This window comes from Cynocephalus volans, chromosome 13 (assembly GCF_027409185.1).
Source record: "Cynocephalus volans isolate mCynVol1 chromosome 13, mCynVol1.pri, whole genome shotgun sequence".
NCBI classification, from domain to species: domain Eukaryota; kingdom Metazoa; phylum Chordata; class Mammalia; order Dermoptera; family Cynocephalidae; genus Cynocephalus; species Cynocephalus volans.
In genome coordinates, this window is record NC_084472.1 from 28,031,604 (window position 1) to 28,056,012 (window position 24,409).

At 33.0% G+C, this 24,409-nt stretch overlaps 1 protein-coding gene across 4 annotated transcripts in view; it reads right to left on the reverse strand.

The window, feature by feature from the left end:
* Positions 1 to 811: 811 nt before the first annotated feature.
* Positions 812 to 24,409, reverse strand: part of TRAPPC8 (trafficking protein particle complex subunit 8) — an 85,030-nt gene continuing 61,432 nt past the window's right edge. For all 4 annotated transcript variants that reach the window (XM_063077215.1, XM_063077214.1, XM_063077213.1 and 1 more), the window contains 10 exons: positions 20,448 to 20,890; positions 18,974 to 19,121; positions 17,539 to 17,635; positions 16,229 to 16,297; positions 16,083 to 16,138; positions 14,013 to 14,186; positions 10,830 to 10,931; positions 5,072 to 5,217; positions 2,503 to 2,592; positions 812 to 1,704 (listed from right to left, as the gene is read on the reverse strand). In XM_063077215.1, the coding sequence (XP_062933285.1) occupies positions 1,470 to 1,704; positions 2,503 to 2,592; positions 5,072 to 5,217; positions 10,830 to 10,931; positions 14,013 to 14,186; positions 16,083 to 16,138; positions 16,229 to 16,297; positions 17,539 to 17,635; positions 18,974 to 19,121; positions 20,448 to 20,890 (1,560 nt within the window). In that variant the 3' untranslated portion in view covers positions 812 to 1,469. The remainder of the gene's footprint in view (positions 1,705 to 2,502; positions 2,593 to 5,071; positions 5,218 to 10,829; positions 10,932 to 14,012; positions 14,187 to 16,082; positions 16,139 to 16,228; positions 16,298 to 17,538; positions 17,636 to 18,973; positions 19,122 to 20,447; positions 20,891 to 24,409) is intronic.

The window sequence follows — 24,409 nt, forward strand, 5'->3', positions numbered from 1 at the left end:
CGGCTAAGTTCCAAGTCATTTAGGCTTTGGTCTGACTTTCCAAGAAGTCAGGGGAAAGGTAAAAGCCAGTAGGTATGATAATGAAGTTCCCTCTGCTTTAATCCTTACACAAAAGAGAAAGCCTGAAGTAATGTTATTTTGTATTGTTCTGTCTTCCTGTCCCCACCTTACAAGGAAAGTAACTTTGAAATGACCAATCTGCTTTTTGTTCTTTGTTTCTGTATTTGTTAGCCTTTTTCTGTCTATAAAATCAACCTCCTGTTTGACTCATAGGAACACTTATTTTATTTTATGGAATAACAGTTGCCCAATTTTAGAATCATAATAAAGCCAACTGAGATCTTCAACTAAATTTGTCATAATTTTATTCTTTGACAAAGCTTTCATCTTCCTTTCTTCTAGGACAGAAGTGGATTATTTGTAACCGGGCATCAGGTATGACACATTAAAGATGGAATTCATTTGTTCATGTATATAACAAGACCATCAAGGACTTTAACAACAAAGACTACTTCATGTTTGGATACAATGATGATAAAGCTTTCTCAGGAAATTGGGCTGGTACCTGCTTTAATAATATGGCTGGCATTCATTTTAAATAAAGATTATATTAAGTTCTCAGAAAACCAGGTTTTAAAAAAGTCATGTAATAAATCTATACAGTGAATAATAGCATGTCTTTATTCTATTTACAGTACATTTGTTATAAATATAATACATTTCTGAAAAGCTTATTTTTAATTAACGAGTAGATTTATATTTTAAACAGATTAACTCAACTGTTGAAGTTATATAATAAAGAATATGATCATTTTAATGACAAAAATCTTATATTGTGAAATAGTGCAGTCTATACAGAGATGAATGAGGGGAAAAAAGTCAAACTCCTTCCAAAACTATATTCAAAGCATCAGAAAAAATTTTTTTTCTTTTTACAAAGTTATGTATAAGCCAGAGAGAACACCAGATACTGAAATATGAAGACTCATAACCAAAGTTCAAAACTGATTTTAGGGAATTATGTGAAGACAGAAAAATCTGTATTTAACACTCTAGAATTTCACAGTAAAGCTGGACTTTATAAACTAATGGCTTAACAGGAGTACTGCCAACAAGGCCTTTCCTTGCCCCAAATTATCTCCTAATATTCAAATACCATCTACAAGTTGTAACAGCAGATTTAGACGTTGTACTTTAAGACGGGCCTTAATAAAGTACATGGATATGCTGAAATTCTGCATTATGAGCATGTAAATTATTACCAGGGTTTAAAGAAATACAAAAAAAAAAAGTATATATGTATTCTCAGTCCAACGTGCTTTGCATCATTGACAAAATGACAAGTCAAAGTATTTTGCAGTGATCAGATACCACCTCCATAACAAGTTAGGTATTTCAAATACTGCTGTAAAATTCATTCAGCAAAATAAAACTGATTCTTGTGGATTTCAGTACAAACTTGCAAGTTGTCACACATTATTGATGATGATCAGGGCAGGCATGGAGTTCTGCTGACTTGTTTCAAACACTGTAACTTGGTCTGATAACCTGGCAAATATCCTAGGAGTTCCAAGATTATAAACACCTGTATGAACAAAGCATGCTTTCAGCTGTAAACTGTGAATCTCTTGGCTTTTAAGCTGCAGTTTATATTGTGTTTGTCCAAGCCATGTGAATGATCCATGGATTTCCAATGCTTCTGGACTAAGGGAGAAGGAAAATGGTCAAGTTGCAGAGTTTCCTCTTTACAAAATTTTTCCCCAAAGTCCCATTAATATATTCCTTTCATCCAGCAATTCTATTTCTAGGAATTATTTTATGAAGACAACTATTTCTTAATAATAACAACATTATTACTATTACTGTAATAGCTAACATTTATTAACAGTTATTCTTTTCTGGGCACAATGCTGAGTGGATTATCTCATTTAATGCCCACAACAACAGCTAATAAATAATGAAAACTAATTTCAAACCTGAACTTTTAACACTTTGGTTATCCACACATAAAAATGGTACTTTTTGAATATAAGAATGCTTATAATATTGAAAAATGGAAATCAACCCAGTACTTGCCAATAAGGCATGAGTTAATTAATGTTATGATTACAGAAATCATACATATAACATGTTTGGATTTCAGAGAGCTGTTCCAGATCCTGTTTGGGGTATTACACAATAATATTCAGTATATGCTTCACATTTTTCTAAAACTCTAAAAATTTCTGAATTCCAAAAAAGTATATGGCTCTAGGAGTAACAGATATGAATCTGGATTTCTTTGTCAAATATTATTTTATAATCGGGAAAAATATTTTGACATTTAATACCTCTGTAATACTTCTACAAGAATTCTGTAACACCCAACAAAAAATCAGGGCATGCTTGAGCAAACTTTATCCATGTTACATAATTATTTGCATAATTTCAAAACATTTAATTACTCTCAAATCACTCTAAATCTTAAACTACAAAATAATCTTGCACTAAATATACCTTTACCTTGTTGTTTTATGCCGAAGATCAACTATTACATCTACATCAGCCTTAGAACAATTAGAAAGTAAAAGGGTGACTGGTACTAAACAAAGGCTGTGGAAGAAAAATTAAAAAGGTTAGCTGTATATTTTCTTTCTTAAAAACAACTTTCTTGAAAATAATACTTATGAATATCTAACCTTCAGCACAAAGTTCTCACATGGCAAGGAGAGCAACAAAGACTATTGTGTAGGTTGTCAGTCTAAAGTATCTCATTAAATTAAATTCCAATTTCATAATTTGTATTACAAGGCAAAAACTCAATGCTATTCTGTTCCCATTTGATCCTCAAATGTCAAATTCGCCATGCCTTATCTAAATGCTTCTAGTTGAAGAAGAAATGTAAACATCTGGTTATCTCCTGGTCTGAAACGAAACTCATTATCTTCATTCTTCCTCTTCCTCCATTCATAATCTCAGTGAATAGCACCTTCCTGTACTCCTGCAAACCTTAGGCACCATACTGGTTCCTCCTACTGCCTCACTAGCCTCCATTCCCAATTTTCTTCACAAATTCCTGTCAATTCTCTTCCCCACACATCTCTGGAACCTGGATATTTCACCTTATCTCATTTTTCCTTAAAAATTCACATCGTCATGTCTCTTGTTTTACTGCAATCGCGTCTTAATTAGCACACCGATGCAATCCATTCTTTACACTGTTGTTTCAGTGTTTCTCACACTTGAGTGTGCCCCAGAATCACCTGGTGGGCTTGCTGAAAAAGACTGATGAGCCCCACTCCCAGAGTTTCTGATTCAGTAGGACTAGGCTGTAGCCCAAGAAGCTGAGTTTCTAACAAGTTCTCAGATGACGCAACGATGCTGGTCTGGGACCACATTTTGAAAACAACTGCTTTACACAATCGTCTTTCTAAAATGCTACTCTGATGAGCCACAAACAATGCCTAGAGAACAAACTGCTGACAACTATTCCCCCACCACTGGACCCAATTATTTGGTTCTTATTAAAGGCTTGGGCTCTAGAGTCAGACTACTAGTGTTCAAATATCAGCCCAACAACTCTCTACCTCAGTTTTCACAAATGTAAACCAGGAATAATAATAGTACCTACCTCTTGTGTTTGTTGTGGTGATTACATAAGATGAAATATGTTAAGTGCTGAGAATAATATGTGAAGTTTTGAGCATATGTTCAAAAGTTCCATAAACATTATTTGATATAAGAACTTATTTTGAAAAGCTTATGGCAGCTAAACACAGTATGATCCACTCATATCTTTACTATCTCTGGTCACCTATTCTTTCCTATGTTCTCATTCCTATTCTCTTATCTCCTGGATTACTTTGAGCAGTTAACATTGCTCCTATAAACTCACTAAAATGGAAGCACTTCGATGTGTAAACTTTTAAAACTTTCTCCCTACTTTCTTCTTTCCCTATTTCAACAGTAAGAAAGTCCCTTTTTAAGTCCAAAGCTAATCCTCTCATTCTTCATTGTGTGTATCTTTCCATGTATTAAGGATTCTGTTGCATCATTTCCTTCAAGACCATAAACATATCCCTATCTCATCTAGTGAGAAAAGAATAAAAAACAGATATTCCCTGATCCTTGTTCATAAACCAGCTTCTTGAAAGGGTGGTCAAAACTTAGTATTTTTACTTACCTCCCACTCTGTCCTCGACCTACTCCGTCACTCTTCTACCCCCCATATAGTGACATTCTTCTCAAAAATCATGAATGGTGTCCTTATTGTCAGACCCAATAAACTTTTTGGTTCATTTACTATTTGAACTTCTGCAGCATTTTAAACTGTTAACTACTTCTCTCTCTTGAACTGTTCTCACTCAACCTTTATACTACTTTCTTCTTATTGGTCTTTTCCTCCTAATTCTTTGATTCTTCCTTTTCAGTCAGTCTTCTTCATAGGCTCCTTTTTCCTTAGCTCATTTCTCAGATGTTACTGCTGTGCAGGTCACCATTCTCTTTTTGTTCTATCCCATACCAACTCCTCAGCCCCTATCCAGGGATTTCACCAAACTTTATACCTTCAGTTATCAATTATAAACTGGTTCTAATAGGCTTCTCTCCATCTTTCTTATATCTGCAAACTGAGTAACCTTTTAAAGTGCCATCTGATTTAACTTTTTATTTTTAGAACATTCAAGCTATTTACCAAAATTACAGATATAACATTTCCCATGAATTTTAGCACTTAAGTAAATGATGCTAAATTTGAACTGTTAGATGAATCCATATTGCAGTAATGTCTTAGGTTTAATTCCTGTGTCTAAAACAAAAACAAAATGATATATTTTTTCCTTGTTTTTGAATTAGTAAACAATCTGAAAAGGAAACTTTTGGCAACTCCGAAGTGGCTTAGGCAATATCCATCTTTATCCATAGGTGCAACATATATAGTAATCGTAGTAAAGGGTAATGATTACTTGAGTGATTTCTATAGACAATATTATTCTAAATTTCTTCTTCATCGTTTGGGTTAATGCCACTGCCAAAATAAATAAATAAATGTGTGTGTGTTATATAAAAATTTTAACAAAAATAAACCTCAAACCTTTTTTGATGAAATGGATGATTAAATGATTCTGGATAATGAAGACTCGTTTTAATGAGATTAGAAAGCTGCTCTACTGATGGTCTTAAGGAAACTGTAGTGTTCTCTGGCCTGAAAAATTTTAATAGTTCCATTTCTGGTGGCTCCTGAGAAAAGAAAAGAAAAAATATATGACAATAAAAACATTGTTAATAAAAAAGTATAGTATATACAAACCAAATTTAAAACCAGTAGAGATAATGCAAGGCATGAACAGTAGTTTTTCTACTGTTATTTAAACTAATAGTTGTTATCATTTGCAATATAATCTAGGACAAAGAAATTAGGATCTGGAATCATTTGTTTATTCTCAGCTTATTATGTGCTGGAGTTTGACTTGAATTCCAGCAACTTCACACATTAGCTCCATAATCTTGGATCAATTACTTAAAACTTTAAGATTTAATTTACTCATATGTAAAAGGGAGTTTATAACAATAATAATTTCAAAGGTGGTTGTGATTCTTATCTGGTAACACTGCTTAGGACTTAGACTGCAGACACTCAATAGTATAACACCTGTTTTAATAGCTGAAAATCTAAAATTGTTTTAAGTTTTCATTTTGAAAATACTGCATTTTATAGATTTTAGTGTTCCAACTATATTAGCTGAAGATTAACATGCATGTAAAATGTCTTAATACTGCCAGAGTCAGGCACATTGTAAATATTTCAATAAATATTATCAACTAAATGAAAACAGAAAAACATCCCATTTGTATTATTATTTTCTTTCCTGGTTATTTTTTCTCTATTTTCCCTCATCATCCAGGAGAATTGTGGTTTTCCGCTAGCTAAGTTTGATTTTGATCTATACCAGGGATTGGCAAACTATACAGCCCATAGGCCAAATTCAGCCTGCTTCCTATTTTTGAAAACAAAGTTTTATTGAAACATAGCCACAACCATTTGTTTACATACTATCTGTGGCTGCTTTTGTATTCCAATGACAGAGATAAGTAAGTATGACAGAGACTACCTGGCCAGCAAGGCCTAAAATATTTTACTCTTTGGCCTTTTTCAGAAAAATTTTGCTGTCCCTTGATCTATATAGCTGCAAAAGCAAAAACTAAAATTAGCTAGAAATAAAATTAAAAATTGTGGTACTGGTTCCAGTGATGAGGTTCCAGATTCATCCCACTGACAACTGAAGTAACAAATTAACTATATTATATTTAAGCAACATTCGGGTGCTACTGGTAAAACAAAGATAATTTTTAAAACAAAAAGTTTATATATCTAGTAAGCAGTAATAGACAAGTATACAATCATATGGCCAGCAATTTCATTTCTAAAAATCTATCCTACAAAATACATAAAAAGCAAAATATTTGAAACTGGCATGATACACAAATATATGGAAATTAACCAAAAACATTATACAGTGACCAGATAAAGGTTTAATAATATGTTAAAAATACACCTATTTCGGGCCAACCCCGTGGCTCACTCGGGAGAGTGTGGCGCTGGGAGCGCAGCAGCACTCCCGCCACAGGTTCAGATCCTATATGGGGATGGCCGGTTCGCTCGCTGGCTGAGAGCGGTGCAGATGATGCCGAGCCAAGGGTTGCAATCCCCTTACCGGTCACACACACAAAAAAATACACCTATTTCTGTGCTTATATATGCATAACCATGGAATATTTCTGGAAAATTAAAAAAGAAACTCAACAGTAGGTAACTACAAAAAGTGGCCCTGAGAGAGAGGAAAGTGGAATTTGCTTTTTAATCATTTGTACATTTGGGTTTTTTTTTTTTTTTTTTTGCTATAATTATGACATTTATAATAAAAATTGAAATAAATAAAAATAAGAAATAAATAAAAGTTGAAATAAATAAAAAAACACAGAGTATGTAAGAGTTTTTTTTTTTTTCTTTTTTAGTGGCAGGCTGGTACAGGGATCTGAACCCATGACCTTGGCATTATAAGGTTGTACTCTGATCAACTAAGCTAACTGGCCAGCAAGACAGAGTACACAAAAAAGAATAGTTATGGGATTAAGGGGAGACTAGAGGAAAAAATCGTCTGACACAGTGTAATGGCCCTAACATGTCTGAGTTAGATGGGAGAATATGCATTTTAGAGAGGGGGAAAATTAACTGACAAATGTTAAAAGAGTTATGCAAGGTTTTTTTAAGTGGCAGAGGTTATATGCAAATAGTTCTTTTTTGACTCAGTCTATACATTTAATTATTGTGCAATACTGCTTTGGGAATCAAATCTTCCTTCTTCTAATAATATGTCTTAAAATTATAATTTTTATGTATCTGCTGTTGCCTAAACAGAGGATCCAGATCATGAGGACTTTGACCTATACCTCACAGGGTTGTTAAGAACTGATCTGAACCAAACTTGGCAAATAAGAAACACCCATAAATGGTATACATATTATTATTTACTTATGTGGATTACTTTATTCTCCAGTAACAGATAAGAGAATTTATGTAGTTGAATATAATTTTTTTAAAAACACATATAAAATAAACTATTTCAAACTTTAAACAAATTTTGTTTGGCCAATTAGAGATTCAAATATGAGAGTGGTATACTCTTGGTACTTGGATGGGCTAGTTGCCCGTATTTCAGAATGACTCAAAAAGTGACATTTGCCTTGGCAATTTTACCCTCGTCCAGGATCTGTCACTAGGTATTTAATCTCATTATTTTCTCGGAGCTGAGTTACACCGAGATGCTAAATCACTATAATACAGTTTATGCAGATGAATGTTTTATAAAGCCAGAATGTCAATGTAATAAGGTATGAGGGTACTTCAAAAGTACATGGAAAGATTCATATTATCTTTTTCCACTAACTTTTTAAAGTACTCTCGTATAATGATAAGTATTACTTGCCAGCAGCCTGACCAATGTGCACAGTCTTTTTGCTGGTAGGCTGTTCAGGAAGCCAAAGTTTCAGAAGATTGCTGCCAAGCATGGAATCAGACAAGGGGGATTAGGCAGATTAACATAAATGTTGACTGGTATCATGCTAATCCCCCCCCCACACACACACACACAACGGAGATGTAACTACAGGTACACCAAATACTGATGTGCCCACTTATCCCAGGACAAGGCTTGGGTGGGTACTGGCAATATATTCTTTTATTCTATGATTTCATAATTGACCAACTCTCCTTTTACTGGGCAGTTTCTTTCCTCAGTTATGTTCTTATTTTCTCTCAGGTTGAATTCAACTTGTTTAAGACTGGGAATGCTATCTTTGTGACCCTGTATATTTCTGCTCTTCCCCATTATGTAGTTTTTCAAAAAAAATTTAATGAATCGTTTTATTTTAAAAAAAAGACATACAGGTAATATATGTTCATTGTAAAACAAAGTCAAGTATAAAATGTGTAAGATAAAAAGTGAAAATACCTGAAGACTTAAAGATTCTTAAGGAAAAATGTTTTTAAAACATTCAAAATTTAACAGTTGTATATTAATCTACAATCAAATTAGCAGGCTCTCATATTCAAAAATAATAAACAAATTTCAACAACCACTCTATTAGACCTGTAGTTTACTAAACAATAGCCCCTTCTCCCTTTTCTTTTTTCAGTTAAAATTTTACCATTAAGTGAACTGAATGAAAGTTTACATTTCACTTAACATGTACTTCATGCAAAACATAAGCATAGCTGTGAATTAAAATTAAGTCTGATAAGTATAAACAAGACATGTAAGTTCTGGGACTAGAATATTTGCTAAAGAAAATAGATTCTGTTGCTACACTAGTAAAATAATTTTGTATTTTTATCCTTTATAAGGCAGAACAAAAGTTAAAAGACATGCTGATTACAGAATTGCCATGTTGAAACTTGCAACCTTAAAGCTTATTGTGTACTACCTGTTTGTGTGCAAACTGTTAGTATTACTGAGCCACTCATGATTGGTTAAAGCATTTTTGGTTTCTTAAAGCAGCAGAACAAATTTAGTAACTCAGCATTCTTTACTCATTCATTTAGTAAGTACCAAGTACTTATTAATTATCAAGCACTGTTAAGAGGTTGCAGTAAAATAGTAAATAAAGCAGATAAATTCAGCCTCAATAAGTCTGCCTGGAAGATGAACGGAGCAATGTGAAAACTAATCAATTATAAATCCTCAGTCAATAGAGTTCTATTTTCTTTTTTTTTTTTTTTTTTTTGGCAGCTGGCCAATATGGGGATCAGAACCCATGACCTTGGTGTTATAAGATTGTGCTCTTACCAGAGTTCTGTTTTCTTTCAGACAATTCTATTTACTTATTTTTTTCATTGTACATGTTTAGGGGTATAGTTTGTTGTTTCAATACATGCAATTATTGTATAATGATCCAATAAGAATAGTTAGCATATCTATCACCTAAACATTTATCATTTCTTTGTGGTTATAATATTCAAGATACTCTTTTCTGGCTATCTTGAAATATACAATACAATATTATTAGCTATAGTCACCCTAGAGCACCAGAACTTATTATTCCTATCTAACCTTAACTTTTTAACTTTGTACCAGATCAGTTCTTTCAGAGAATTGTTTTTTTTTTTAAAGATGACTGGTAAGGGGATCTTAACCCTTGACTTGGTGTTGTCAGCACCACGCTCTCCCAAGTGAGCGAACCGGCCATCCCTATATGGGATCTGAACCCATGGCGTTGGTGTTATCAGCACCACACTCTCCCAAGTGAGCCACAGGCTGGCCCCTTTCAGATAATTTTAAAACTGAAAATATCATGACATAATATATAGCTCTACTTATTTATAGATTGTCTTTGTTCTTAAGAATACTCAATAATAAAGTATTTATAGGGGCAGAAAGGTAGGATGCAGGCAATTAACTTGAGAGTAACTACCTGAGAATGATAAGGGAAAAAAATCAATATATGTATGTAAATAGAGAAAGAAAGATAAAGCAAATAAGGCAAAACGTTAACCACTGGTGAACCTGAGTGAAAGATATTACAGGAATCCTTTGTACTTTCTTGCAACTTTTCTGTAAGCTTGAAAATTACTTCAAAAAAAGTTGTTAAAAATAACGGGGAGGGGGAGACCTTGAAAATTAACAGCCATTATTTATAAACACAATATAGGGTCACTGTTTGAATTACTGGACTAAATGTACTTAAATTTTGCTCAGATATACTATGAGAATTTTCCAGTAAGGTTAAAAAGTATTTTAGGAAAAATAAGAAAGCGTATTAAACAATATTAACAGCTGCTGTACAACACCAGAGGACACCTTTTACATTTTTTTTTTTTTTGTCTTTTTGTGACCGGCCGCACCGCGAGCACACCGGCCATCCTTATATAGGATCCGAACCCGCGGCGGGAGCACTGCTGCGCTCCCAGCGCTGCACTCTCCCAAGTGCGCCACGGGGTCAGCCCTACCTTTTACATTTTACCATATGCACCCAGGAGTGCTGCAATGATGTACTCCTATTAAAAACAAATAAGAAAACAAACAGAATATGGTTCCCTTTATCTCAACCAAATCAATTCTTTACGTAACTATGAATTCTAGATTCAATATACAATATATCTTAGGAAATCCCAAGATCACAGATGCATCTTAATACTCTTATAACAGTGCTAATGAATTTTAAAATCAATGTGTTCATTTCTAATTTTAAGTCTTCTGCCACCTGAACAAACCAGACCCCTTCAAAAACCAACCAAATAAAAAAAAAAACCCCACAAGTTCACAAGAAAGCCCCAAAACAAACTATGTTATTACCTGTTTCTGAGGATATGAAAAGGCTTCTTTTCCTACAGTGTGAAGAATAACATGATGCTGACCTTCCAAAATAAGCTGTTTACTGTCTTCCACAACGTATGCCTAAAAAATACAAAGCACAAAAATGTTTCCCTGCTTGGCAGTAACCTCAAAAGTAACCAACACAATACTTGATGGAAGGTGGAAATATTATGACTAATATCTATCAGTTACCAACATTCAAAGTCTTGACAGTATTTGTACTTTTATTTATTCATTCAATCACTAATGTTATCTATTGAAAAAAATCTGTTTTGCCTCAATATAACACGGTCTGTATATGTGAAAGAGAAACATCTCGAAATCTTTTCCAATTTTCTCTAGAGTTCTGTCAATTCCTCGTTAGTATAGTGGTGAGTATCCCCGCCTGTCAATTTTCTCTAGAGTTCTTAAAAAACTACTTCAAAAGAATTGTGCCATACACAAGCTTTTTTCTTTAATGAACTGCCAATACGCAGGCAAAAGGCTTATTCTTGTAGTCTTGCTTCTGAAATGCCCTAGGGTTTATCACATAGCAGAGCAAAATCAGAGAGTACAATCATAAATCTTTTAAGTGGAAATATGATGTCCTTGGAGACCTTAAATATAAATACATATGCTTTTAAAAAGGCTTTTTAAAATTCCACTACAATGAGCTGATTTCTTCTATACTAAAATACTTGTTCCAGTTTATAACTCTTCTTCCTCTTGAACTGCTTCTGTCCCAGAGAATATGCAATTTATAAATGGGTCCGATCTACGGTTACTGTCACATTAATGCAAATACAAAGGCTTGATTTAAGGCTTGATTTTTTTTTTCGACAAGCTCAATTTTTTAATCATTAGAGTCAACAGACGTAGTCAAAATGCTATACAAGTTCCTAACTGCTTACTTTTAATTTCTGTACTTATTTTATCGTGGACTAGTGAGTTTGCCATCCACAGATCACACTTTGAATAGTGCTGCACTAAGGCAGAGGACAGTCCAGGACCTGCTCAGCATCTGTATGTGCAGAACCCAGAAAGGCAAGAGAAGGTAAATACCTGATGGGGTGACCTTTAATCAAGAGAGGATGAGAGCTGATAGATTAGGTCCTGAGACATGTCACATGTCTACTCCGATGGTCCCATGAAATCAAGCTACAGTCACCCACAGCCATGGCTAATTCATAATGCATCCTTCTCCCTGCACAAAGGCTTAGATTTTTAAAATAAACTTTTATTTTTGGTTGAGATTAGTTAGAAGCTGCTATGCTCCCTTTCCAACTATTTTTTTCTCAAAAATGTTGTCCAAGCTCTTCATTTGCTCTTGAATCATATTTAACTGAGTCCTATGCTTTCTGTACATCTTACTCCACAACTTAAATGACTTTTCAAGTTTTATTTCAATGGGTCAGTTTTGCAATGTTTAGAGCCCTCACTAAAGAAAATCTACCACTTTCTCAACTGAGTAAACGATAAACTTTTCATGGCCACTACCAAACTTAATATCCCATGCTTTAAGCTATTCAAACTTCCATTTTCCAGTGAAGTAGCATCACAATCCTAAATAGTTTTCTTCTTCTTGTGATCAGCAATATTAGCAGTGGGCTTTTTCTTGGGGCCTTTTTAAAAATATAACACTCTTCTTCCCTATCAATATTACTGTGGACTTAACAATGAGTACATAATACAGCATATATTACTCACAATCTTGTCTCAGAAATATTATAGATTGTTATATGGCATGAACCTGTGGAGTGAAAGACACAAATGCCAAGGGTCTATCAAACACTTATTTAATGGACTGTAGTTTACATTAAGGAGAAATGCTGTTGAGCCTGGAAATAGGATCTTCTTGATTCTAAGCTTCAAGAGCATTTGATTTCAAGCTAATAATGTGTAACTGATCTTTTTGGTATAAAACACTTTCTATAATCATTGAAAGTATCAATTTATTTAAGTATTATTTGATTTGAAACTCATGCAAATCCAGCTTGGTTTCAAAAAAGGTGTATTTCAAAATATGTGAATTAAAAAAAAAACTCTAGAACACCTGAATCAATTTAAAATACCTGTCTTGACCATCGACTATGGGCACACTGGCTCTTATATCACACAACACAAAATCTTGTCACACAGTTCAGGTGAATATTCTTGGACAAGATCTTTAATTTCACTGTAAAATCACTTTAAAAAATAGGTAATACCTGCATGTGATACATAAGGGTGTACTGTACTATAAAATATAAAGCTCCTCTGTATTATAGCTCAATTAACTTTAGGGAGAACAAATGCATAAATAATCTCATTCTGTTCTACCATGTGTGCACTTTATTTGGATCTGAATTTTTAAAACAAGATAAAATGATAATTTCAAATAATCTGGAAAATCTGAATACAGACCACCAATTAGATAATTATAAAAGAATTATTATTAATTTGGTTGGGAGAGATGATAATAATGTGGGATTATATTAAACAAAAAAGTCCTCATCTGCTACAAGTACATACAGAAGCATTTACAAATGAAATACTGTCATTTTTAAAAATACTAGAGCCAAAAAATTTTTTTTGGTATATGTGCTGCTGAAGTGAGAAAATACAGCAAAAAAGAAAGTAAAAATTTTTAAAAAATTTTTAAGGGGTAAGGAGGTGAATGGAATAGATGATGTATGAACAGCAATAAATTAATGGCTGTTGGGCTGGCTGGTTAGCTCAGTTGGTTAGACCATGCTGTTGTAACACCAAGGTCAGGGTTTGGACCCCTACACCCACCAGCTGCCCCCCAAAATTATAATAATTAATTAATGGCTGTTGATACCTTAGTAATGGTTACCTAGAGATTCATGGTGCTATTTTTTCCCTCTTTTAGTGTTTGGAAATGCCAGTAATAAAGAGTTTAATACCAACTGTTTTCATGGAGCTTAACACGTCTATAATATTCTCACTAATACAAGGAAGTAACAGTAACACAAGGAAGAAAGTCATTTAACTTGAAGGAATTCTTTTTTTAGGCAAAAAAAAAAAAAGGTCACTATGGAAGTGTTAAAAAGTTATAAAACAACTTCAATGTTGGAGCTGGAAAAGTTAAGCAGAAAAAAATATACATGGTAGTACACATTTCTCCTTCAGCTTAAAAATCAAATCAAGTGAGGCTTGCTGAAATAATTTAGTAACACATACCTTCCATAATATGACAATATTCAAATCCACCTCACTGCACTTTTGAATCAATCTCACAGCATCCTCTACTGACTGTTTTTCTGTATGCACAGAAAACTGAGGTGGTGGTTTTTTCAATTCAGAAGATAAACTTCGATAGAAGAAGTCTGCACATGGGCTTGCTGAACTTATTATCTGTTAAGAGAAAATTACTTGTCTACATTAATGTTTTTAATTAAGTATATCTTGTCAAAACTTATTTTGTATCACTCATATTTAGTTTCAATTAAATATACCCTGTCAAAATTTACATTTCTATAACACACACACACACACACACACACACACACAAGGCTTATTCAATGTGGTTGAATAAAGGGAAGCCACTCGAACACCTAAAAGATTTAGTATAAATTACCCTGAATCTTAAAGCTGTTAGTGCAAAATAATTTACTGATACTTCCAAGACATTAGTTTTGATCTTCCAAGTGTCCAAGAGGATGACTGGGGATCTCCAACAAAATGAATAAGAAATAAAATGTTGAAAAGATATATTTTACTATTAAAATAACAGAAATATTTCTCATTCAAATACTTAGAATGCTAAGCAATATCTAATGAAAGAGCATGAAAAGAGTTAATGGCATTAATTGGCTTTTATACCTGGATTCAAAACTATAGGATTTCCCTTATAGGGGAAATCTTCATTCATTTATGGTTTCCTGCATTACAGGGTATGAATATATTATGTAGATGTTAAAGCTTTGAGTTGATTATTAAGTAAATATTAAGTATTAAAAAATATACACATTTTTGCCCTTACATAAGTAAACTTTTTCTGGTAAAATGTTATTCCCATTGCTTTCTCATTAATCTGCAGTACTTGGTAAATTCTATTTACTCAACTAGATCATTCATCAAAATGGAAATGTCTTTGTTTCTGCCTTTTTTCAGTGCTCTTACACAAAATTATTTAATACAATGAAAAATTATAACCTTAATGTAATTTAATAGTTCTACTGATGTTTCTAAGGATTTTAAAATTTTTGAAAGAAATGAACAAAACAAACACCTGAAGTACTGAAAGCTAAATTCAACATTTCAGGAAGTACAGTATCTCCAAAAGTCATACATGTTTTGGAATGACTGGACTTTTGGAGCCCGGAGATATTTCTAAATAGCTGCCTCCTCAAATGGTAAAAAAGACAGTCACGAAGAGTGAGTCAGATGAAAGCAAATGATAAGTACCAAAGTGGAAGCATGTTTAGAGTTATCAAAAAGAGTACAAAGAAGAAATCATCCTACTAACAGTGTGTAATTATGTGGAATTTTATACCCTAGGTTCAGTCTTTTCCAAAGCAAGTCCCCAAATAACCTCTTCAGATTACCTGCAGGGCCGGTTAAAAATGCATATTCCCAAACTCCACCCAAAATGTAATGAATCAGAGCTTTAGAGACGGAGAGGCATAGCCTGTGTTTTTACACAATCATCTATGTCCGTGATACTCAAAACTGGGTCTGCAGACTAACAACCTCAGCCTCACCTGGGAGTTTATAAAAATTTAAAACTTCAAGATCCCTGCTGACTCGCATGCACATTTTTTGAAAGTTTGAAAACCACTACTCTAGGTGATTCTTATATATGATTAAGGTGATTCTTAAACATAATTAAGAATATCACTGCCCTAAACAATAATACCTTTAAAATTACAATAAAGCCTATGTGTCTCACTTATTATTTGGGTCTCAGATCCGTATATGCCAAAACCCAGGGGATTATCACCCATATGTTTCACTGTGACCACTTTCCTTCATAAAATTCTGCTTTTATTAATCCCAAGGGCTGTACTTATTTCATGTGATATTCTCAAAAGAAAGTTAATTTTAAATAACTAACTAAAATGGTATATAGTCCATATGGCATTTTGGGTTTGTTTTGGGGATTGAAGGCAGGTTGCAAAATTCAACAAAGTTAAGATGTTCATCCTCCAAAGAGTCTGGGGATTACTGAAGCAACAGTTTTGCCAAAATTGTCAGATATTCCAGAACTATGATTTTTAAAATCAAACCCTAGTGTGCTTATTTGCATACCTGTTCATTTCCAAAGATGATATCTGCAAAGGTATATTTTTCTGACTGTGTGGCAGCTAAAAAACAGGGGAAAACAAACTAATCATATCACTGGTATAAAATATAAAATGACTGTTTAAGAAAGTATGAAAATAAAATTAATTTACCTTCTTTTTCCTTACATCTTATTGCCTTGAAGCAAAACTTTCCCTTCTCCCTACTGGCAAGTTTGGCATCTAGGAAGAAAAGGGGAAATTTCAAAGATGTTTCTCAGTTTATAACATGGTAAAACCTAATTCATTATTAAGACTTCCTTAGTCAAACTGGAAAATAGTTTATAATTACAAATAATGTTTAATAAAAAACATCTCTGCTTTCATCTCAATAAAGTGAACCTTCATTAACCTCTTAAAAAGGATAAAATTCAATTTTCTCAAAATACATGTCCATATGTGCCTATGTATATACTCATATATATGACATCCCAGATAAACATCAAGTTTGAAAGATCAGAAACCGGGGGCCAGGGAGTCCATAATCCCACCACTTTATCATTTCTTCATTTCTTTTCAGTATTTTTTCATATGTATGACTTATGCAAATATTATATGCTTACTTGGCTGTGGTACATTTTCCCACTATCACAGGCACTTTTAAAGTGCTAATATAAGTAAATTTTAATGATCACAAAATAGTCTCTGAGTTGTAGCATAATTTACATTAAAGCTACACTGAATTTTTCCCTATTTAAACATAATCTTGCAATAAACTTCTTTAAATATATGAAATTTCCCATACTTTAACTTAATTCCTTTGTATAAATTCCAAAACTAAGCATTAAAGTGAGGCTAAAGGTTTAAACATTGTTGTCTTTTAGTATATATTGTACAATTCTTTTTGAGCAAATATCATTTTGCCAGTTCACCCCAATCTTATAACCACTAGGTACTCATACCATATTACTGGCAGGATGATAAATTGATAGAAATACTCTGGAAAACAATTTGTCAACATGTACATCACAAGTAAGCATATTCTTTTGTTTGAATGTTATATAAACATGAAACTTCACAGGAAAATCAGTTGATATACAGATATAGCTATACACAGTAAAACCACCTACCAGTGGTGAAGGAAACAAAGAGAAACTTCCATATTCTAGTCTACATATTTCTGTACTGTTTGAATTTTTGACAGAGATCATGTACTCAGGCACTAACTTTCCAAATGAAAAAAAAAAAAAAAACGAAGAAAATGCAAGTAAAAAAGATGTGAAAGGGAATAAAAAGATGGGAAAGACTGGATTAAGAAAGGCAATTTGATTTATAGTTACATAAACTAATTAAAGCACAATTTAATGCTTAAAAAAGTCCTAAGAAAGGTACCAATAATCTTATGATATTCTGGTACTAGTATTCTCAAAAATCAGGCAATGAAGATGTCAGAATTTATTATAAAAAGGGGAAAAGGCACACACCTTTGTTTTCAGAGAGATTTACAGATTTGTGTAACTTCCAGTGTTTGCTACTACTTGATACTTGTACTATATGGAATTCCTTAACACCTGCTTCACTCTGTCAAAAAGAGACATGAGAGTCATTTAGGATTTAGAAGCACTAAATTAGAATATTCCAATGAGAACAAAACTCAGACACTGTTACCAAAGTCAGTAGCAATTAACATAAGATGAAATTTTTATTTTGAAATAAAGTAACAATATATATTTCAGAAAGTTTAAGTTATTTAAGTCTTTCTAAACATTCTTAAGATAGAGAAGTCAACAATTTACCCAAGAAGTATTTTTAACTATAACGCACACCCAGTGGTAAATTTTAAAATACTGAAAGGCATTTAGTTACTAGAGTCTATCATAATGAGGTAATGGTAGTATTTAGTATAGATCAAAGATGATTTATTGTGAATTTTTAATCAAAATTATGACATTTCCTTTTTATTTCCTCTGATATTTCTGAGGTATCTCATTCCCATTAAGGCAAAAAACAAGGAAAACACAATCCCAAAACACAGTCAATGCACATGAGGTTATTTAAATAGTACATAATTTTTTATTCTCCTGAATAAGAATTTAAAATATGAAATTATTAAAATTTTCTTACTCTTAATAGAGTAATAAAAATACTGACGTTTTTGGATATCACCAAAGTATCAGCACATTAACCCTAAATATCCTAAAAAGAAGTGACCTTACAAATGAACAAAACTAAAAGCAAAGGACATTATAGAATTAATAAGTAACATAGTATCTGAACTGAATCAATCTGAGGCTAGGGTCCTATTTTATTCGTGAGATCACACTCCCTTCTTCAAGAATATTTATTTCAATATTTGAGTGCATAAACAGCAATGGCAAAATTTTGGAAATGTCTTACATAAAGGAAATGGTAGTGTCAGTAATGCATAGGCTAGCTAGTTAGCGTACTCGGTTATAGTGTGGTGCTGATAACACCAAGATAAATGGTTCAAGTCCCCATACTGGTCAGCCGCCAAAAAAAAAGAAAAAGAAATGTATTAAGTGAAGGAATACCGAGTTAATGCTGAATGTGAAATCCTAACAGAATCTTATAAATTTAATTACATCAATAGATTACTCTCAATGGTGAGACTAGAAAGCACTTTATGGGATCTCTTTTAGATTGAATTACTGACAGATGGGGATATATATAGTATGAACGTGTACCATATTAATATCAGCAGATCCTTTTATTTGAAGAGAGACTGAGGAAATAAAATTATAAAGCTAATGGAGAATTAAAATGTTTTCACACTATTCTATATGAGTGTTCCTAAATTCCTAGTTTATGCTATCAATGAAGGGAAAAAACCCATTACTAAAAACAAAGGAGATACTCTAAATATAATTAAAAACAGAATTCAGTTTTAAACCAACTTACAGTATTGGTATTTTCCACATCCACAAAGACTAGCATATTGCCACCTCTGCCTTCTTCATCTTCAAGAGAATTACTTCGGCAAACAGTGGCTCGTACATTCAAAGATCGACTGGTACAAATAACTGCAGTGTGTCTTAATATTCTGTGACTGAAGAAGTAAAAAAATGCAAATTTAATCTAAGAGCCTCTCCCTATGTTATGCTTCTCTAATTTCAAAGAAGGATTTAAAAAGCTGATCATTCTCAGGATCACTTATACTCTTAAAAAAAAACAGAATACAATAAAGTAAAATGTATGTAGTTAGCCTAACTTCAGTTCAATTCTTTCTTCTCAATTTGGGAGGAAACTATTAGCCTCCCTGAGTCTCGGCTTTTTCCCTGTTTATCAAATTCATCTGCACAACACATAAAAATAACCTTCATACTATAATAACATCCTGATTATGGCTCTTCTCTGATAGTGGTTCCAAAGTTCCTGAATGACTATAAAATAAAATCCACACTTCAACCTGGTTTTCAAAGCTCTCTGCCATACCCATATAGCTTTACATTTCAAAGGTTTATTTCCCTTTACTTCTTTTACAGAAGTTTTACACTGTGGCTGAGCTAACTACATTCAGTTTATATTCCCTAACTTGCAAATCTTTGTTCATATATGCAGCCACTCTCTGGAATACCCATTACGCTCTTGCCTAACCCTTTGATATCCAAAATCCTGAAACCTTTACTCTCCTTGGAAGCTCATTTCACCCCATCACACTTCACAAAGCCTTCCTGATTGCCTCTGCCAGAGTACTCCTTCTCTCTATCAGCATAAAAAAATTAATATTTGAGGCCCTAAAATGTATCCATACTTACAAATATTATCTTTTTGTCCTCACAGTAAGTTTTACAACATATTTTAAATATTCCATTAAATAAATGTAGCAAAATTATTCCTAGTTAATTTTATAAAAATGATAATAACGCTATTGCAAACAAAATATTCTGCTATACAACGTACAGGCCATAGATCCTGGTGTGAGCCAGACAGGTTTGATTTCTTAAGTGATTGCCCATTATAACACCATCCTAATCATGGGTACTTCAAAGACATGTACTTTTTTCATATATTCTTGGGGTAAAGATGCCACAAAGGAAAAGGTAAAACAAAATAATTTTCCTTAAAAAGAATGGCTGTAGGCAGGTTGTCTTTGTATACAAATGACACCATTTTAATACACAGTACCTGTTAATTTCATTATGTGATAACTTTGGCCATAATACTTAGTTACATCAAAGAATCATAAAGTTTATAGATAGAAGCAACTAAAAAGATTAAAGTAGTTAGATTTTTTCCACTTTTGGCTACCTAGAATTTATAGTTATATTTGGGAAAACCTCAGGTATAAATATCATGCATAATCTAGAAGGGGGTAATTTCTTAATAAACAATGATATATGTTAACAAATATCAAAAGTTTTATAATACTCACCGTATTTTAGGCTGCTTTTTAATACTTTCATAGTAAAACAAAAAGTTAATTTCATGGACACCTTCTTCATCTGGCCCACGTAACCACATTGGTAGCTGAACTGAAGCTCCAGGTAGAAGAACAGTGTCAGGAAGGGGAACAGGAATCACCTCTGGCTGACTTCCTATGCCAATACCAAAGTCTACAGAAGAAGCTGATGATATGAGTGCTGTACACACAGATGTAGAATCTGTCACAACAGTCTTGTAAGCACTACAATTCTCAGAAGTTGAGGGACTTAGTGGTGTTAGAACAGCAGTATTACCACCAAAAGTAAAGAACTCTGGACGTTTAGAAACCACCTTCAATCCAGTAAGAGGACATTTGCTGACATTGACAAATTCTACATATGCTTTTCGGATTTCTCCACAGAGGAGCCCTGTAGGAAAATGTATAAAGAACACCTGCATTGGAGGGAAAAAATATTATTATATTGTCTGTTAAAAATTCTGAACTTCTAATGTGTAACACTTTAAGAGGCTATATTTCTTTACTAAAGGTTTACAGGTATTTCATTAATTCTTTTTGATATCTCCTTGAGAACGTAGCAATTAACAACTCCCTTTTAGAAGATACCAGGAGACAAAGAGACAATGTTACCCTACCACTCAATACTAGATTTTGGAGTTATTTATTAAAGGTAAAATATCAATAACAAGAAGGTTAACATGTCAAAATTTTCACAACTTCATAGATTATGGACAAGAAAAGTTACAAGTAATTTAACAGGCTATTATGAACTAAAGAACTGTCAGTCTTATAACCCTTATTACTGTCAACTTAAAAGGTAGTTCAACTATTTATTTAGACATCATTAAGATGAGAAGATATTCACAGGTCTTAAAGGGGAAGAACACATCCACGATTCCATATCCATAACTTTAAAATCCAAAAAGCTCCAACAACCTTTTAGTAACTCACATGGGGGCAAAACTTGACCTGATTATTGGAGGCTTTTTACAGCCTTTCCCATTTACTGTGATATTCATATAGTTCATTCAAGAAATATTAATGTGTTTGATCACCAAGGGCTGCCACAAGCCAACAGGGGTTACATAACACTACGCACTCACAGACTTCCAAAAAAAATTTTTTTGACTTCAACACGAATCTGGCCTCAGGATTTCAGATAAGGGATTGTGGACCTGGTTCTAAAGAGGTGGAAATCTGGGCTAACGAAATCATACAGTAAGTTATGTGCACTTAAAAAATCCGTAAGTATAAATGCCACAACTCTACTGACATCTAAGAAAGGAGGAATATAAATGTAATGGTATGAGAGAAATGTTCTAATAAAGTCATAGCTGGCAGTCCCAAAAGATTTATTAAATTCCAGTGAAAATATCTGTTTTTGAATCTAAATTTGAGTGGGACTTCATTATAGCCATATTCTTATGGAATCAGATAACAGTTGGGGACATCAGACATTTTAAAAATGAGTATGAGAAAACAAAGGATTAATATAGAATCTAAAACACAGATTTAAGAAGATAAAAAAAATAAACTAGGCATAGCACTGTATTGAAGACATTGATTCTGTAGTGATTAGCCAGTGTCAAATAAGCCTAGTCAAATAAGCTAAAACTTGTGGGGGAATATTGATTTTGAGATGTTATATCCAAAACAGCTGGATGTAAAGACACACTAAAATACAAAGAGACACCTGGGTAACAAGAAGGCTACAGCACTGATGAGATGGAAGGGTGCTAGAATAAGCAAAAGACCAGTGACACACTACATGTAGGATCATATGTATCTACAGAATATAGGTTTTACTAAACATACTATGTTGATTCTTTAAGAAGAACAAGTACAGGGCTGGCCAGTTATCTCAGTCAGTTAGAGCCCAGCTTCACAACACCAAGGTCAAGGTTTGGATCCCTATACCGACCAGCCGCAAAAAAAAAAAAGAACAAGTATATTTAGTCTTTACTTCAAATGCGCAGTTGCAAAACCTCCTCTTAAACAGGTAATATTTCAGATGGCTTAATATTTAAATAGAAAATTAGATCGAGAATCCAATAATCTCACTTCTAATTTATCCTAAAGATATATGTGTGTGAGTACAAAATGAGATGCATAAGATCATTCATTGTGGCTTTATCTGCAACAGAAAATGACTAGACACAAACAAATGTCTATCACACAGGTCTGGTTCAATAAACTATGGTACATGTACACTACACAGACCCTATACAGTGAAAAACAGAAGGAATTTGTTCTTCTTTCTGCTTCTCCACAGTTAAATTTTTTCCTAACAAAAGGTAAATGGATGAATGAATGAAGAAAAGTTTTAGATTAAGATCATTTTCTTCAATAGAATTTAAGAATATTTCTAATCTACAATTTCTAATAAGTATATATAGCTCACTGTTTGCTTTCAATATGGTATACCACAGAAGTATATGTGACTCATTTTTATCTTCTCTCATTAGCTTCAGTAACTTTCACCCTCACCTTTATTTTGATAAATACTGTAAGAGATTATTTCATAAGACACAGTAAATTAATAACTTCTCTCCCTTAAACACCTCAAATTCCATAAAATATTTCTGACATAAGATATTAAATATAGGGGCTGGCTGGCGAGCTCAGTTGGTTAGGGTTCGGTTCCCCATACCCACCAGCCACTAAAAAGAAAAAATAAAAATAATAAATAGCAATATTTTATGAATTTTTTTCACCAGTATTAATGTCTACCACTGTATGCCCAAATACAATAATAGGTCTCTTAAATGAGTTCCATCATACTACCTTTTTGGATTAACCAACTTTAGAGAATCCTGAGTGATATTTATGGAACCAAACATTACAGGCTTTAGGCTTTCTACAATACCCACCTTATTCTCCTTATCAAGAGTCACTATTTGTTCCCAAACTTGTTTCTACAAATTAAGTATTATGTAAACTGCTTCCATCTGTATGTGAAAGTAAAAGATCTAGACATATATTGTACTTAGTCTACTCAACAATTGTCTTTAGACTCTCACTCTGAAAAAATCAAAACTAGAAACTTAAGGTCACAACTTATGGATGTAGTTTAATGCAAGAAAGATGAAATTAAACTCATAATCAGAAACCCATACCAACACTTGTAGAAAAGGCCTCTGCCCTAAATCCATCCCCTGCAACCAACAGTGAATAAATGTATATTTATTTTTTTTAAATTAAGCTAAAACATTTGGGGTATGAATCTACTGATATTTTGTTAATCACTTTACAAGCTTTTTTGTTTAATCATTCAAACACCAGTTGTTATAATATAGAACAGGTCCTCTGCTCTAACATACCCTCTTTCAAGGAGAAGTGCATCTACAATAATAAAATTTTTTACAGTATAATATGCAAGAAGCAAAGTTAAATGCAGAACTAGCAATATCAAAAACAAGATGAATGTAAATTTTAAGGCCGTTGAGTTCAACACAGTTAAATAGCAAAGATATCATCTGGTTCAACTTTCCTCATTTTATAAGTGAAGAAACTTTCCAAAGCCAGATAATTAGGGATGAGGCTTAGACAACCTAAAAGGCTCTATCCATAAACATATGTTATCTAAAAGCATTTTAAAACCATTTGTACATTAACAATCTTAATAACTGAAAAATATTTAAATCATATGGTTTAATGAAAATTATAAGCTAGGAGAATCATTAAAAGTTGCGCATTTTGGGGTCCTCTACTGACTTATTTTGGCAACTTTAATCACAGGGATCAGAATCTTCCCTTTTGAAAGTAAGCTTAGCAAATTCTTACATATATAAGTCCAAACAAAATGTTTATTAATTAGAGACTTCTAAACTATAATGGTGAATAGTCCTAAAGTAACATTTGAATCTTAATTCATTCCAATTCATCTTTAGCCTTTTAAAGCCTAGCTATAGCAATGCAATCCTAATAAAAATTATTATTGTAGGAACTCGACA